This window comes from Canis aureus, chromosome 20 (genome assembly GCF_053574225.1).
Source record: "Canis aureus isolate CA01 chromosome 20, VMU_Caureus_v.1.0, whole genome shotgun sequence".
In the NCBI taxonomy this organism is placed as follows: domain Eukaryota; kingdom Metazoa; phylum Chordata; class Mammalia; order Carnivora; family Canidae; genus Canis; species Canis aureus.
The window spans coordinates 40101520-40119939 of NC_135630.1; the positions used below are offsets into that span (position 1 = coordinate 40101520).

Genomic DNA, 18420 nt, shown 5'->3' on the forward strand with positions numbered 1-18420 from the left:
GTGCTCATCATGATAAGTGCACTCTTAATCCCCTTTGCCTGTTTCACCTACCCTCCCCCCACCCACTCTCTGGTAACCATGTTAATTTGTAGTTTTTATTTTTTTTCCTTTTTTTTTTTTAAGATTTTATTTGCTTATTCATGAGACACAGAGAGAGAGAGAGAGAGGCAGAGACATAGGGAGAGGGAGAAGCAGGCTCCATGCAGGGAGCCCAACGTGGGACTTGATCCCAGGTCTCCAGGACCACGCCCTGGACTGAAGGTGGCGCTATACCGCTGGGCCACCCAGGCTGCCCTATTTTGTTACTTAAATTCCACAGATGAGTGAAATTATATGGTACTAGTCTTTTTCTGACTGACTTCACTTAGCTTATATTCTCTAGATCCATCCATGTTGTTCCAAATGGCAAGATTTCATTCATTCTTTATGGCTGAATTATATTCCATAGTGTGTGTGTGTGTCTCATCTTCTTTATCCATTCATCTATTGATGAACACTGGGCTGCTTCCATAATTTGACTATTATAAATAATGCTGCAGTAAACATAGGGGTGCATATCGCCTTTCAAATTAGTGTTATATTCTTTGGATGAATATCCAATACTGTGACCACTGGACTCTCTGGTAGTTACATTTTTAATTTTTTTGAGGGATCTCCATACTGCTTTCCAGAGGGGCTGCAACAGTTTGCATTCCCATCAACAGTGCTTGAGGATTCCATTTTCTCCACACCTTTGCCAGTACTCAATGTTTCTTCTGCTGTTGATTTTGGCCATTCTGACAAGAAAGAAGTGATACCTCATTGTGGTTTTGATTTGCATTTCCCTGATAATGAGTGACGTTGAGCATCATTTCATGGGTCTGTTGACCATCTGGATGTCGTCTTTGGAGCAATTTCTATTATGTCTTCTGCCCAGTTTTTAATTGGGTTATTTGTTTTTGGGGTGATGAATTGTATCAATCTTTATATATTTTGGATACTAACCCTTTATCAGATGGGTCCTTTGCAAATATCTTTTTCCATTCTGTAGGTTGTCTTTTAGTTTTGTTGATGGTTTCTTTCGCTGTGTAGAAGCTTTTTATTTTGATGTAGTTCTAATAGTTCATCAATATTAATTTTGTTTATCTTTTGAAAGAACTAGCTCCTGGGAAACTTTTTATATCTCCTTCCAGTCTTAATAATAGCCTTGCTGGATGTTGCATTTTTTTTCTGCATACATTTTCCTTTCAGCATTTTGAATATATCATGTCATTCCCCTCTGACCTACAATGTTTCTTGCTGAAAATTCAACTGATAGCCTTATGGGATTTCCCTTGTATATAACTATTTTCTTTTCTTTTGCTGTTTTATTTTTCTCTTGCTGCTTTTAATATTCTCTCTTTATCACTACTTTTTGCCATTTCAATTACTTAGTGTCTTTGCTGTGGACCACCTTGGTTTGATTTAGTTCAAAGGGGGCTCTCTGTGCCTCTTGGATTTGGAGGCTGTTCCCTTCCCTAGATTGGGTAAGTTTTCAGCTATTATTCCTTCAGATAAATTTTCTACACCCTTTTCTCTTCTCCTGGGATCCCTATAATGTGAATGCTATTACACTTGATGTTAAGTCCATTCTGGTTTTGCATAACTTTTTTTTTTCTATCACCAGATTAACTCAATTGCTTTCAATTACTCCATCCTCCAGGTCACTGATCTGTTCTTCTTCCTGTAGTCTACTATCTATTCCATCTAGTGTATTCTTAATTTCATTTATTGAGTTCATATCTGATTGTATTTTTTTCCTGTGTTTTCTCTTTAAGTTTTTCAATGATGTCCTCTAGTCTTTTCTTAGGTCCAGTAAATATCTCATGATCATTACATTCTCTATCAGGTGTATTACTTTGGTCTGTTTCACTTAGGTCATTTGCTGTGATTTTGTTCTTTCATTTGTGACATACTTTCTTTTCTCCTTTTGTCTAAATCTTTGTGTTTGTTTCTGTATGGTAGGAAAGTCAGCTACATCTCCTGCCTTACAAAAAGGAGATGTGTAGTGCCCTGTAGTGCAGCGTCCCTTGTTCACCAGAACCTGGTGCTTCAAAGGTGATTCCTATGTGTGTTGCTTGTGCCCTGCTGTTGTGGCTGAGCTGCTTTTGCCTTCCATCCAGTCATCTGCAATGGCTCTTTTTTTTGCCTGTTATCAGCCGTGTTTGTTCTCTTTTGTGCTGTGGGCCAAGCTTGGACTACCTTGGGGTTGAGTTGCATCAGACCAACCATTTGCCTGAGTAAACATTAGCTCCAGAATGCAGGACACTTTATTCGTTTTGTCCCCTGAGAAGCTTCTGTTGGTGAATGGAGCCTGCAGTCAGACCAGGGGTCTGTACCTTGCCCACTGCTCAGGCCACAGCTGAAGTGGTGTATGTAGTTATCCTCCCCTGTTCCTGAGCCAGTTTGCAGTGATGCTGCCTCCTGTTGGGGTTGTTTGCACATTGCCAGGCTTTGGATGGGCTCTGGCCAAGAAGATGTTGGAGGGGTTGGCTCTGCTAAGGGATCCAAAGATGTGTGTGGAGGGGAGGTGCAGTGGTGTTGCCAAGGTTTGTTTGCACTTGTCCTCTAGAGGAGGGGATTTGCATTCACTAGGACTAAGACCAGCCAGGCTAGAGAGGGCAGATTTGAAGTGCAGGGAGTGAGGGAGGTGCAAGATTTGCAGTGTTAGCAAGTGACAAGTGTCTGGGCCTCTCTGGTTCCTGCAGGTGGCCATGTGTTTATGCTGGATGGTGGGGGCAGATATAGTGCCCACCAGCTCCTTTGTTTCTGAAGAAGTCTTTTAAGGATCCCTGCCCTTCCATCATACTCCTGAGGTTAGTAAAGCAAGCTCCTTTCTGTATGCCCCAGGCATTTTTCAAACTGCTGCTTCTATGCTGTATCTCTGCAGACCATGGTTTGTTGTGCTGCTGTCTCTTTAAGGGTGGGGACTCAGTTTCCTCTTGCCCTACAGGTTTTCCCAATACTGAGCCCATTCATTTTTCAAGTTTCAGGTTTTGAGTCCCATTGGTTTTAAGAACTCATGAAATTCAGCCCCTCTGGCTTTCAAAGCCAAATGTTATGGGAACTTGTCTTCCCTGTGTGGGCTCCCCAGTGGGAGAGTGTTTCTCTCTCCTCTCCAGTCCAGCAGCTTCCCACCCTCCCACAGACAGTCCCAAGTTTCCCTTTAGTTGTAGAATTTGTTTTCCTCGTCTTCTTGTCATTTTCTAGGTTATTTACACTGATGTGTTACCTAGTTGTGTTCCTGGGATGAGGCGTGCTTTGTGTTGTCCTATTCTGCTGTCTTCTCTGAAATTCTTTCATCATCATATTAAAGATTTTGCTCTATTTTTAGTTTCTTTTTTTTTTTTTCTCTTATGATGAGACCTCTGAGCCAAGTAATTCTTGGCTTCACTACCATGTATGTAATGTGTAGATAAATAGGAATCTTCTTATTTTTGATGATTTAAGGTTTAATTTTGTTTTTAAATCACCTTTTCCATCTGCTTGAGATCTGACAATTTTATACTTTTCATGTTATTTGGCCTTGGCATTATCTCATCAAATATTTCTTACATGCCTCCCCTTTTGACTTTAGTTAAAAACATCATATATATATTGGCCTATATTAACTTAGGCTCTGTTCATTTTTTTTTCATTCTTTTTCTTTCTGTATCTGGAAGTTTCTATTGATAATGTTTCAAGTTCACTGATCTGTTTTCTGTAGTGTCTAATTTGCTTTTAGTATTTTCCAGTGAAGTTTTTATTTCAGATATTTTACGTTCATGAAGTTCCTTTAAAAAATACTCCACTTTTATTCATACTGCATTCATTTTTTCTTGATCTTCAAAATCATATTTATAATAGCTGCTTTATTATTTTTGCCAGAAGGCTCCATCTATCTCATTTCTGAGTCTGTCTCTATTTACACTAGCTTTTTTCCCAGTTGAGTCACATTTTCTAGCTTCCTCACACACCCAGTAATATTTTATTGGATTCTGATGATTGTAATATTTATAATGTTTTGGATTTTGTTCTATTTTTTTTAAGATTTTATTTATTTATTCATAAGAGACACAGGCAGAGGGAAAAGCAGGCTCATGCCGGGAGCCCGATGTGGGACTCGATCCTGGGACTCCAGGATCACGCCCTTGGCCGAAGGCAGGCACCAAACCTCTGAGCCACCCAGGGATCCCCCATTTGTTTTGTATTTAGAGGAAGCCAATGTCACCTGATATTTTCTAACTACAATGAAGAGAGTTTTTGGAAGAATTCATCTTATTTAATTTTTACCTTTATACCTCTAACTGCAGATCATATTCTTGGTTGTTTTTTTTTTTTAAACAAATTTATCTAAAATGATTAACTGAAAATGAATAGATACAGCCAGAGGCACCAATATGAGTATGATATACTAATAAATTTCTCATGGTTTCTCTTATCAAATGTCAGGGGCAAAAAATAAACCTAATTACATATCAACTAATTACATGAATGTAGGGGCAGTTGACAAATTTTTACTTCTAAATCAAAGGCTACTTATTTACTCATGGGGAAAAAATTAATCCATGTCACAAGGAAATATATTTGAGGAAGAGAAAGATAGGAAATAGTAAAGCTATTTTGAAAATATTAAGAACAGATAGCTTTTATTTCATGATAAATTCACAAAACACATGCAATACACAGTTTTTGGTGAAATAATGTGGAGAGGAGGAAATGTTAAGACACAATTTTAAGCATGGAATTGAAGAGAAGAAAATGAAATTGAACAGAAAGTAGAAGAGTAAAGAAGGATGAGAATAAGATGGGATAGAGAAAAAGGAAACAGGCATATATACAAAATTAAGGAGAAAGAAAATGGTAATAATATGAGACAAAGGACTTTTGAAATATTAACTAAGTAAAATTTTGCATATTTATACTTTGTCTCAACTCACTGAGCATTTTAATGAAGGGTTTCTTTTTCATTAAAAAAGTAATATATGAAAAAAAAAGTAATGCGTGTTCATTGTAGAACATGAAGCAAATACTCGAGAATAAAGAACAAAAGTCACCTGGAAGGCTGCTAGGCAAATGCATGAATTTTAACAATTGCGAGTATTATTTTCTTAAAATTTTAGATGCATTTTTCAAACAGTTTTGTTAGAGTGGTATAAACATTTGGAGCCCTGATCACTTAGAACTATAGCTTAAACATTTTTGTAAACATTTTTTTTAATCCAAGTAGGAAACTGATGGTGACTTTGTCAGAATAATAACAATTTAATAAAGAACTATTTACAAATATATGAACAGTGGGTGGGAGTTCATAAGGGGCAGTCCAGTAATCCAGGGCTTAGGACAGTGGCCTTGCCTGCAGGTCAAGAGCAGTAAGCAGTGATAGTTGAGTGAGAGAGAGGGATCCATGGTGACCTTCAGCTAGGAATCCTGGCAACCTGGGGTAACTCCACAGGGATAGATAGAGAACACTGGAAGAATAGATACTCTAAAACTACTTTTCTCTGTCTCTTCAGTTACTCACTGGATTCATTTTAGCTAGAACCTAACTGGCAGCCAAATGGTAACAGAACCTAAGTCATCTATATAGGTTGGAGTGACTAAAGGGGGAAAATGAGATCCAGAGGTTCTGGAAAGATAAATAGAAGATATTCAAGCACTAATTAATATTTCATTAAAGTCATTTACAGATCCCCCTCTTTTTATCATTTGTGTTTTTTTCATTATCATCACCAGTGCTGTGTTAGATTTTCTCTATTTAGAATTACTTCCTCAGTATAAACCATTAAGAGGAAAAATACCAGGTAAATAAGTATAAAAGATTGAAGGCTTAGGACTTATTTTTTTCAAGAGATTGCTATAATTTATATTTCTACCTGCAAGTTATGAGAGCCTTACTGCATTGTATCCTTATTAGCAATGTAAATTTTTTGGTACTAGTAATTTGTTTGGCAAATTACATGGCAATGTTTTACTCTGCATTTCTTTGGTATCTATTGGGTTTAAAGGTTTCCATATTCGTTAAATATTTTCGTCTTTCTTTCTTAAATTTTCTTTTCATACTCTATTTTACTTCATGTGGCCCCCAAATGCATTACAATTCATTCATTAGTGTAACAAAGATTAATCCAAGATCCACTAACCAAAAGATTTACTTGAAACTGAATATAAGTTTTAGCTCAATAAATGTCTTTTTAAAAGGAAAATTAAGCACCTGGCCACTGCTCACTTTGTTTTTCTTGACCCTGAGATGATCGTAATTGGCTTATAAATGGGAAAATTAGAAAGATAAATGTTTCATTATTTGCAGCAGAAATTACTAGAAAACAACACTGCTTTGTAACAGTAGAATAAAGTTAATTAAAATCAGATTGGAAATCTTTAAAAAGTTATTTTGGCAGAATATGCAATATAACAGGAATAGTTCCCATTTATTCAGTGCATCCTGTGTTGTAAATACATCTCAAAATTCATTTGCTGATTTGCCTACAAGGAAATTGATCCTATGATCTATTGCTTTGTCTCAGATCTCACAAAAGGTATGCAATAAAATCATTTTATATACTGATTTTTTTTAATCAGTAAAATTCAACCTTCTATCTTATCCAATATACTGTTTTATTATTGTTGCTGTTAATTTTAATACTGAATAGACTAATTTGCTTACCACAACTTCTTTAAGGTTCATACTGATAGGGGAGTACATCATTTACTTTCTATGTCTTTCCAACCACACAAAACTCCATCACAAATTGAGCAATTTTGTCTTTTTTTCTAGAACAGGGAGGAAGTCTCCATATGTTGGTATTTGGAGAATATGAATGGTCTTTCTCTGTTCTCTAAAAATAACATTACATTGTGCTTCAACATTACAGTCTTATGCCTGCATCTCCATTAAGTCAAGGCATATGAATAAAACTTCTTAAATACGAGATATGAAAGATAAAAACAGAATAAGTTGCCATCATACAGTAGTGATAATGAGTTAAGGAAGCCGAAAGGAATCAATTTTAGAAAGGCTGTGTCTCTGTTGTTTTTCTGCTAGGCCCCATTTCTGTATTTTACCTCTGAACAGCCAAAGAAGCTATGTTCCCACTTCAAGGGGAAAGCAAAAATCATTAATCATTCTCTTGAGTTTTTTCCCAGGCCCCAAACACATAATAGCATCAAACATGTTCCAGGACATTAGCTTCAAACAAACTTCCACTGACACTAGCACCAATACATCCTATTATTCATCTGTCATCACCTTTGATTGGACCCTACCCTGGATTCCTAAAGGAACACATATTCCTAGATCCTTTTCCAATATAAACCCCTAACCCCAAGCAATGATGACTCATTCTCCTTTCCAAGTCTCCTAGACACTCTGTCTGCTATTTCTACTTACACTATTCAATAAACTCTGTTTTCACTTTCACTGAATCACATTTGATGTCTATCCTGTGTGAAACCAAGGACCCTCTTGGCTGGTCCTGCAGGACCTTCCTCTAGCCTGCTTTCATCAATTACAAATACTATTCTGGAGTCAGACTATCTCATATGATTCCTGGCTCTGATATCCATTAGTATGAATTAGGCAAGTTATTTAACTTCCCTGTGACTCAGTTTCCTCATCTTTAGAAGAAGATAATAAAATTAACTATGTCAGGATGAGTTCTGAGAATTAAGTTCATAAATATAGCCTCATTTGTTAGATCATGGCAGCCTAATGTAAATCTTCAGAGCATAAGAGTATTGATTTAGGGAAGCCTGGGTGGCTCAGCAGTTTAGCACTGCCCAGGGCATGATCCTGGAGACCTAGGATCGAATCCTATGTCAGGCTACCTGCATGGAGCCTGCTTCTCCCTCTGCCTGTGTCTCCCCCCACACTCCTCTCTGTCTCTCTCATGAATAAATAAGAATCTTCAAAAAAGTACTGATTAAATAAAATTGAAAGAAGGAAAAGAAACATGGAAGAAAAGAAGGCAGGAAGCAATCTGGCTATTCATTTTTAAGATTACTTCAACCACTTATTTACTTACATGTTCCACTATAATGTCATAAACACACCAACCATATTTTCTAGCAGTGTCCACCCAACCTGTTATATTGCTTGATGAAGTAGGGGCTCACTTAATAGATGATGAACAGTTAAATACATAAAAGAAAAATGAATATATAAGACAATGAAGCCCTGGATATGTCCAACAAATAGGATAGAAAAATATAAAATAATATACTTTTCATATTTTTCACAAAAGTACACAGAAGCATTGGAGGAATAACCTATAGGAGGCCCAGGGAAATATGAATCAGAGTCCTAAAGGGCCAGTAGGCTGAAATGTACCTAAATGAGCCTCATCAACCAGTCCTCATTCAATTTAGATACAGTAGACATCCAGATCCAGGCATATAAGATCCAATTCCAACTGTAACATGGCTCAAATGACTTGCTTTACTATTTCTCTTACATAACCAAGGTCAAGTTGATGGTACCTACACATCTCCCTCCATGTTGGAAACTCCTTTGAAAAAGATTTTATAAGAATATGACACTCAGAATAAAGAATACCTAAGACCAATGCCCACCATGACTATCCCTCATTGTCATGTGTGTGTACTTACTTGCTGGGTTTTCTGTGCTATGTAGACTGACCACTGGGACACCCGGGCCTGGATTTTAAAAACAAATATATATTTAAAAAATGTATAAGTATTTGAAAGACATCTAAGTAATAATTATTGGAAAGGCTATGTGACAGTTATTTTTTTCAAATTGAAGCATTTCATAGTTAAAAACATAATTAAACAGAAACCAGGTAACTAGATTTCATTTCTATCTATGCATATTATATTCAGAAAATAACATATGGGGAAATAAACCATTTGCAGAGATTATTAAGATCTCCACTTCTATAATTGTATGGTACTCAATTTTATGCTCCTTACTGTCTATTTCACCTTACTCTCTTTCATAGAGTAGTCACTGACGTTCAGAAAGCAGATTCATGACCCCATGACCCCTCATTAGTTCATCCAAGATTAAATTCTATTTACCACTCAACCAAGGAAGATGAATACATGGAGAGAAATATCGGTTCTAATTAATTATATATCAATTGAAAAAAAAACATTAACTGGAGTCATGAAATATTTCAAATATACTAGTTAACTCAGTATAGCCATGTTATCTTGAAACTTTACTCCTCTAAGGAACTATATCTAGAGGTCTAATAGTTTTTTCCTGGTGCCATCAAACACTTACTTTTTGATATCTAGAGAAAAAAAGAACACTAAAAAGAGCAAAGTGTTCTATTCCTCAGGGTTTCTTAAGAACAGGACAGCTTCAGGTACCACTTAGAGCAAAAGCACTCAGTCTATCACAATATAAGGGATACATTTCTTCCATTCCATCTCTAGGAAATTAAATATCTACTTAAGAGGCAATGATTCCTATCAGTATAACCTGATATACCATACAAATATATAAGACATAAGTACTTTTACCAAGTAGAAGTAATTGAGGTGAATGTAATCTTTTAGAATGGAAGGGTGCTAGACCCACCCAGGCAATTACTCTAGATCCCCAATCTCTTAACAACCAAGCTATTATTTTAATAAGAGGACTTTTTTTTTTTCTAAAGACTAGGTAAATTAGTTTATTGTTGTAGCATGACTTGGCTGATGTAAATGTTTATTCACTTTTTTTAAAGGTTCACTCTCAAACAGCCTTTATTGATCATGAGTAAATGTTGGTTTCAAATTTCATTTTCTAAATGAAGATATAATTTATAGCTCAGTAAATTCATAATTTACAACTTAACAGAAACATACATTTAGAATATCAAATCATAGCTAGAGAAAAATAGTTACTCATGATAGTAATAGATACTGGTCAAATAAAGTAAATTTCAATAGAAATCATGTATTACCTTTACAGAGTAATAAGAAATGTTGATTCATAGGACTAAAACTGGCATCAAAATATGTACATTGTTCTTTCATAAAATTACATGAAATGCATTGACGATTCAATAGTCCTTCAGTAGACGCACTGGAGAAAGAAAAAGAAAATTAGAAATGGTACTATTCCAAGTACTTAAATGTATGGCATCAATATTTAAATATTAAACTGAGGAATTACAGCATTATTTATGTTGCATTTTGTAAATGATGACTTATCATATAAATGCAAAGTCAATTTCTTTTTTTCCCTTTTTTCAAAGTCAATTTCTATTAATGTTAAAACATACACATTTTTCTCCTCTAATAAAATTAAAATTATGTACACCTGTATGCATATATAATGTATGTATGTTTATAACCAAGGAACTGATTTCTACAGGACTCCATGTAACTTATTCTTATCTATCTTTTCTCTATAGATATTCCTTTATAAAATTGTAAAAGGAATTGCCCACAGATGGGCATAACTCACCATGAATAAAAATTGAAAGAACTAATAACATGCTTTCACAAATCACACAAAGAATCAAGCTCATGATTTCCTAAATTCAGTGTTCTAAACCGTGGAATTTGCTATCAGTGTCAGATTTTTCCCACTAAATAAATGCACTGAAAATATTTGCCTTATATACTTACACTGAAATTTTTGATAGTTATTTTTGTATGATAATGTTAATGATCATATATAATTTGAGACATCAGAGAGGTATGTAAAGAAAACAATCCCTTTATTTTACAAATAATGATGCTTAAAGTCAGAGTGATTGAGCTATTTACTCAAGGTTAAATATCCTACATGGAATCATTTATTTTATAAATAGAGTTGAATCATAAATTGTGCAAACAGATGAAAATGCTGGTGAAGAAGTATCTTAAACTTGGATAAAATACTCTCAATTTCATTTTGAAAAGAAACATGATTTTGGCTATACATTTGTAAATGAATCCTAGCCATTTTGGTGTTCAGTATGCCACAGGCATGGTGTTGGGAACAGGGGTATTCACATGGGTAACAGAAGCATTAGAAGCAATTGAGGATAAATGTTAAGTATCCTTGATAAATTCACAATTTCACATTTGAAGCATTCTGAACTTGTTACAATCCAAAATTTTCCTTTACTGATCAAGCAATTAATATACACTAAGCATTTCAACACATTAACCATTTTACCTTTACTTACAAGGTAATCATACCTATTTTCTCTTTAAAGTTGCTGTATGTGTGTATATACATATGCACGTGCACACACACACCATAGCACTTGCCACTTTAATCATTCTTAAGTGTACAGGTCAATGTCATTAATTATATTCAGTGTTGTGTAAGAATCTCCAAAGAGAGGCTAAGAATGTATGCTAGTTGTCTACAGATACTTAAGTGACATAACTAGAGTTTAAAACCTTTTATCAAAAAAAAAAAAAAAAACACACACAACTATCTCTCTACTCTTTCCTATACTTTTTCAGGTTCAAGTTCCTCAGAGATTTGATGCTATTTTCTCATTAGATTATGAAATTACTGAAATAAAGAAATGCACATTTTGAGACAAAATTCTGAACTATGGCAGCAGTTGTGTTTATGCAGGGGTATCTCGTCCCATACATTTAGTAAACCAATGATGATTTTTATGACCTGGAAAAGACAATGAATGAGTTTTCTGGGTTATACACTATTGTTAGCCATAATAGTCAAGCCAACTGGCATTTGCTGAGCTATTGAAGGGGAAATTTATTGGTACTACATTTTGTTTATAACACAGCCTGCTCCATTAGTACAGTTCATAGATATGCTGACTCTTCTGCTCAGTCACTAGAATGTGAAGACAAGCACACAAATCTAAGAAGTCATTTTGATTCAAATCACATTCTAGGCTAATAAAGGGAAGACAGATTGAGATAGTTCCATTGGCTAAAATTGTCCAAGTGTAATCTTCTGACATTATCACTTTTCTTTAAGAGTTTCATAAAATGAGAAAAATAAAACTGATCAAGTAGTTTCATGACCTTAAAAAATAGTTCAGGACTACTAGTACCAACCAGAGTATATGTTTCAAGATAGGCATTCGATCACCAAAAAGAACAACAACAAAAAAAGTAAACAGTACTTTAATCAAGAACTTTAAACCAAAATTAGAATCAGTCTCTAAATAAATAGCTGTTCTCCCTTTGGAAGTCATTGAGAATATGGGTTCTGGACTCTGAGAAAAACAAAACATCCAAAAACTGAATATAGAAATCATATACTGGGAGAGGTGATAAAATGAGACACTTGATTCAGATGAAAGCAACTGATGCATAAATAAGAGTGGTGAATCGAGGGAGTTTAGGGTGCTTTAAACATACATTCTTACTCTCAAAGGAAAGTCTACGCCATTGGGTATGAATCAGTGGTGAAACTTCTTCAAACATGAAGAATTTCTACTGAGAATATGCCATGGCAGTTTTGACACTTTAAAAATGGATCTGTGAAATGGAAATTAGAAAGTGTATATAAAGTCTAGAATTAATAAGTTGCTTGCCAGACAAAAATAAAAGTCATTCTTGTGAGGTCCTGGTGAAAGCTTTCTGAGTGAGGAAACAATTTAATACTAAAAAGGTATGACCTTAAGTATCTTTAATGAATATAACTTTCCATCTCGGAAAATTGGGCAGATGAAATATTTCCCATCTAATGCTTTATTTTAGTAAGCGACGAGCGTCCCTGTCTTCAATAGCAATCTTACTAGGTTTTACACACTATGGGGGGTGGGGAGGGGGAGAAAAAAATTTTCCCTTGATCCACTCTTCTAAGTAGTCACAATGGTTTTATTTTGTTTGGGAATAAATTACTGGTATACAGTATTAATGCATTGAAAATGAAAAATGAGGCTTAGCAGAAGAAAAGTCCACTGAGGAAAATACGTAAATGCCTGTGATGTGGGCAATTGAGAGAAGCAAGCCTTAAAATAAAAAGGTATTTTGAGACTGTGAAAGCAGGTAAGGAAAAAGAAGTAAAGCTAGATGGTTTTCCCCTCAAGTCCAACCCTGCAGGCTCACAAAGGTTCAGAGCTGAGAAAATGGTTCAAGAGTGTGAGATTTTTGTCATGTCAAAAATGAAACTTCAGATTTTCCCATTCTATCATTAATCTGCGTAGATGGCCATTGAGAAATCAACCTATACAGGGCAATCCTTCCACCTTGCTTACCTGTACAGCTGCCTCCCTCTGGGAGAAGTCTCCGTGCTCAGAAAGTAACTGTCCAGGAAAGAAAACAACACAAACATCAGGCACAGATCAATTTTTGCCAGGCTGGGTTTTCATTTGAATTTTCAAACTGCCAAAGAACAGGCAAGAGCTGTTTCATTATTCAACCACAGAACTTTGGTCCATTTGGGAAACACATCTTTTTTTCTTAAAGACGTCTGAGGGTGTGTGCACGTATCTGTGTAAGTGTATCCGTGCAAGTGTGTCCCTGGATAAAGATAGGGAGACTCTTTAAAAGAAAAGTTGTTCTTTACACAACTGGACTGTCTGGACTAGGACCACAGTAAGCAAAACGTAAATCTGGCAGAAAAAATTGCATTTGACAGCCCTGACTTGCAACCTGACTAGAGAACCAAAAACGCTCACATTTTTTGAGTAGTTTCATCGTATGCCAAGATCTTTATCACTTCCCAGTTTCCTGATGTCAGATGCCGCACGGTAATTTGCTCACTTTTACTCTGCAAAGAAATAGAAAATATTGATTTTCTTTTTTATTTAAACAGCATCTCTCTGGTCAACACAAAAGTACTAACTGCCTGTGTCACTTTTAATTCTGTAATTCTCAGCTAACATTCAGTTTTTTGCTTTCAGTCTCAAGAATGCGCGCGCGCACACACACACACACACACACACACACACACACGCAAACATTGACCAGAGTAGGATAGTGCCTTTTCTCCTATACTGTAGGAAAACCATTCAGAAAACACCTCTGGGTGAGGCTTGCCTGTGCATCACTTTGACATGGGATGTCATTCTTGGAATTTGTTACAGACATAGGACTTTGGTAACTCTCATCTTGATGACTGGCAACTGCACAGTTTGGACGCCTTTAAATAAAACATTTCAAAACAAACTTTAAATAATTACTATTACATACTTTCAACTTTTACAGCATGTTTGTCACCTTAAGATTTGCTATTTTCCCACAATAACTTATCCCTGAGATTTATTCATATGAATGTTTGTAGCCATAGTTTGTTTTCACTGCTATATGGCATTTTATATGAAGATAGCATAATTTATGTCTTATCAACAGTTGAACATTTCCAAATCTTTGCTCTTAAAAACAAGTTGACTATGAACAGTTTTATTAATGTCTCCTGATGCACATGGCAGGGTTTTCTTGAGACAAACACCAAGAAATTGGGGACTGGTCATTAGTACAGATGTCTTCTACTTAAATAGGCAGTGAAAAAGTATTTTCCAAAGTTGTCCCTGTTTACAGTCTACTAGCAATATGAGTTTTCATTGCTCCACATCTTCATCACTGCTTTACCAACATTAATTTCCTCAGACTATTTAATTTTTTGTCAAACGAGTATGAAATTGTATCTCATTCATTTTATTGAGAAAATATAGAAACCTGTTGAAAGGCAGAATGGAAAGTACATGGATATCCATAAGATCATTTCCTAGGTTCACCAAACGTCAACATGTAGAGAATTTGTTGAGAATTTGTCCCCCCTCTTTTGTTGTTTGCTGAATCATTTAAAAGCTGCAAACATCAGGGTATTTTTGCCTAAATACTCAATATACATCTCTCAAGATTAAAACTATTTTCACATGTAAGCAAGTCACATATCACACCTATTAACATTAACAAAATCTAAATATATAGTCTATACTCTAATTTCCACAGCAATCCCAAGTAACCTAAATAACTATATATATTTCATATTTAAATGTACGTATATTTATGTATTTAGATAAAATAGATGTCTCAATCAAGCTTTACATATTATATTGGATTATCATCTCTTCAGTCTCAAAAGCATTTGTCTTCTTTGATTTCTACAATAATGGCCATTTTTTTAGACTCTTGGTCCAGTGATTTACAGAATGCTCAGCATTTTGGATTTGTCAGAAACTCAACTTATGACAGGTATACTGGTATAATTTCAGTTTGCATTTCTCTTAGGAAAAAAGTTGAACATCATATATATGTATGTATAGTACAACATATATATCATTTGCATAATTACCAGTGAGATTCAGTAATTATCTCTCTGCTAATGTTTGTCTATATTATCTATCAGATTTCTTTTGTGTTTTGGTCTTCTTTATTTTTTAAGAGCTTTTTACGTCTTTATTTATGTGAGCTTAAGATGCAAATATATTCTCCTGGTTTGTCGTCTTATGTTGACATTAGTTATAGTACATTTCTCACAAAAAATTTTTTTCTAATCTTTATGTAATCAAATTTACCATCATATTGTCTCTAGGTATTGGTGCATAGTTTAAAGGCTTTCTTCAAACTAAGGTTACAAATAATTTATTGATGTTTTCTCTTAGTACATGTAAGGTTTTATTTCTCAAAGTTAGATATCTGATCATTTTAGAATTATGGTGGTAGCATATATCTACTTTTATCTTTTTCCTAATGATATTCAATTTTTTCAAGACTACTTTATGAAAAAATTCATTTTTCCTGTACTTTGAAATGCCATCTTTATCAGATATATTAAATTTCCATATGTGTCTAAGCTGTCTATACTGTTTTATCTCTGTTAATTCATGTCGCAAAACCACACATTCTTAAATACAGATTTCTGTAACATGCATATTATTTACAATTCACCCCTTCTCTATTTTTGTCAGGATTTCCCCAAATATTATTAAAAATAACCATTTTTCATTCAAGCACATAAAAACTTGATAGAATTTCTTATTGGTATAAAATAAAATTTATAATTAATATTGGCCTCTTTTTGATCTTTAGTCATTTTATCCCAGAACAAGGATGTTTTCCCTTTTTTTTCACGCCTATGCCTTTCAGAAAGCTTTTATGTCTTTTAGCATTGTCCTCATATAGATTTTGTACATTTAGCACATTTACATTTCATATATATTTCATTTTTATATTAATTACCAAGTGTTTTATATTTTGTGGCTATTGTGAGTAGCTTTCTATTTCATATCCTTTTTTTTTAATCATATCCTTTCTAAATGGTTATTATTTGCAAATAAGGACACTATTCATTTCCTTATGCTAAATATCTATCCTGCTATCTCACTGAATACTTACCCAAATCTTACGGCTTATGGTTTATTCTCATCTGATTTACACAAATACCTCCCAACACAATATTGTGGAGATGGTGTGCATCCTTCCTTGTTTATGACCTTGATGAGAATCCTACTCTATTGGATTATGGACTGAAACATGTATGTTTTATCATGTTAAGAAATTATCTACCAATTCCTATATTTTTAATTTTTAAATATTTTATTTTTTAAAGATTTTATTTACTTATTCATGAGAGACACAGAGAGAGAGAGAGAGAGAGAGAGAGAGAGGCAGAGACACAGGCAGAGGGAGAAGCAGACTCCATACAGAGAGCCCGATGTGGGACTTGATCCCAGGTCTCCAGGATCAGGCCCTAGGCTAAAGGCAGCGCTAAACCACTGAGCCACCCAGGCTGCCCCTATTTTTAATTTTTTAAAACCAGGAATTGATATGAAATTTTGTAAAAGGCTTTTACAGCAACCATAAATAAAGCACATAGAATATTTCAAATTGTGTTGGTATTACTTTTGAAAGTCTGGTAAGATTCTCTTGTAAATTCATGTGAGCCTTGGTGCTCCATTGTGGTGTATTTCTTTGATGACATTATTTCTTCTATGTCATTAGTCAATGTAAGTTGTCTGTCTCTCTTGGGGCAGTTTTGGTAAAATGTGTTTCCTCATGAAACTGTTCATTTCGTCTAAATTTTCAAATTAATTGGCATAGAGTTCTTCAAAATATTCCTTCGGGATCTATTAAACTGTCCTTTGCTATTTCCCACCAGTCATTCCTAATTGTATGTGTTTCCTTTCTCATTTTTACTCAGTTGGATCAGCCTGTGTTTTGTCTTTGGGTGTGTGTGTTGTCATTCTTGTTATCACTAGTTATAAATTTTGCAAATTTGAACTTTCCAAGGAATTGTTTAGTTGGATTTACTTTAAAAAAGTTTCTAGCCAGAAAACTTGTTAAAAATATATTCTTGATTTACATTGTCATCATAGCATGCTTTCATATAATTTCTACTTTATGGAACTTATTGAACCTTTAAAATAATTAATGCATGTTCAGTTTTTATCAGTGTTCCTTATGTACTTGAAAAGGATTTATCTTTAATTTGGATATATATATATAATTATATATTACATGATATATAATATATATTATATATTATATGTATTGGAATATTGGTGAAGGGAGAAGTGAAAACTAGAAACTAGTGATAGAAACCAACTGTATATATAACTATATATAAATAACATATAATGTAGTTAATATTAGAATACAATATAATATATAATAAAATATAAAATATATATAACAAAAATATATATATAAATCATATAATGTGATTAACTTTGGACAAAGGTTGGTACAAGAAGGTTTCCACATACCAAGTAGCTTTTGTGCATTTCAACTTTATGAAGGTAGCTATTGCACTATCTGACACAGATACAGACATTTTTAACTATTGTACCTTCGTTGTGATTTGTGCCTTTGAACATCATAAAGTGTCGTCTGGTCTTCTTAATGCTTTTGAGGCATAATTCTCTCTTGACTAGCATCAAGATTTAGTCTTTCTAAATCCTTTTGTTTTAAATGTGTATTTTCAAAAAGACTGAATTGCATTAGTTTCAAGAACCAATATGAAAAACTTTTTATTTTTTATAAGATTTTATTTATTCACAAGAGACAAAGAGAGAGAGAGAGAGAATGACAGAGAGAGACAGAGACAGAGACACAGGCAGAGGGAGAAGTAGGCTCTATGCAGGGAGCCTGAGCTGGGACTCAACCCTGGGTCTCCAGGATCAGGATCAGGCTCTAGGCTGAAGGCGGGGCTAAACCACTGAGCCACCAGGGCTGCCCTGAAAAACATTTTCTTAAAAATTTTAGTGCATAAATTAAGCCAAATTACATTTATTGTGTATGACTGATACCTTTTGAAAACTTCTATCGTATTTTATATATTTATTATGGTTATCATGTTTAATGAGGTTTTTTATAGGCAGTTTTTTGTAATTTTGTTAATGTTTTTAAGTCTGCTAGGTTTCTTAGTTTTATATGTTATTATTGTATTAATAACTTTATAATGTTCTTACCACCACTCCAAATTTCTCTTTTGTTTCTTGACCATTTTTGTTGTTCTAGTTTATTGTTGGATTATGGTTTTAAATTTTGCCTAACTCCTGTTCTGCTTCTTTTTTAAGAAATCCAATTAAATGTCAGTTC

At 34.4% G+C, this 18420-nt stretch overlaps 1 protein-coding gene and 1 long non-coding RNA gene across 10 annotated transcripts in view; one reads left to right on the forward strand and one right to left on the reverse strand.

Annotated features, from left to right (window-relative positions):
* LOC144291733 (uncharacterized) overlaps positions 1 to 18420 on the forward strand; it is a 167109-nt gene that overhangs the window by 51115 nt on the left and 97574 nt on the right. The gene's annotated exons all lie outside the window — the stretch shown is intronic.
* The window catches only part of DPP10 (dipeptidyl peptidase like 10), a 1281550-nt gene that overhangs the window by 42806 nt on the left and 1220324 nt on the right, over positions 1 to 18420 (reverse strand). For all 5 annotated transcript variants that reach the window (XM_077861455.1, XM_077861454.1, XM_077861453.1 and 2 more), the window contains 4 exons: positions 13554 to 13645; positions 13131 to 13178; positions 9912 to 10033; positions 8605 to 8652 (listed from right to left, as the gene is read on the reverse strand). In XM_077861455.1, coding sequence (XP_077717581.1) covers positions 8605 to 8652; positions 9912 to 10033; positions 13131 to 13178; positions 13554 to 13645 — 310 coding nt within the window. The remainder of the gene's footprint in view (positions 1 to 8604; positions 8653 to 9911; positions 10034 to 13130; positions 13179 to 13553; positions 13646 to 18420) is intronic.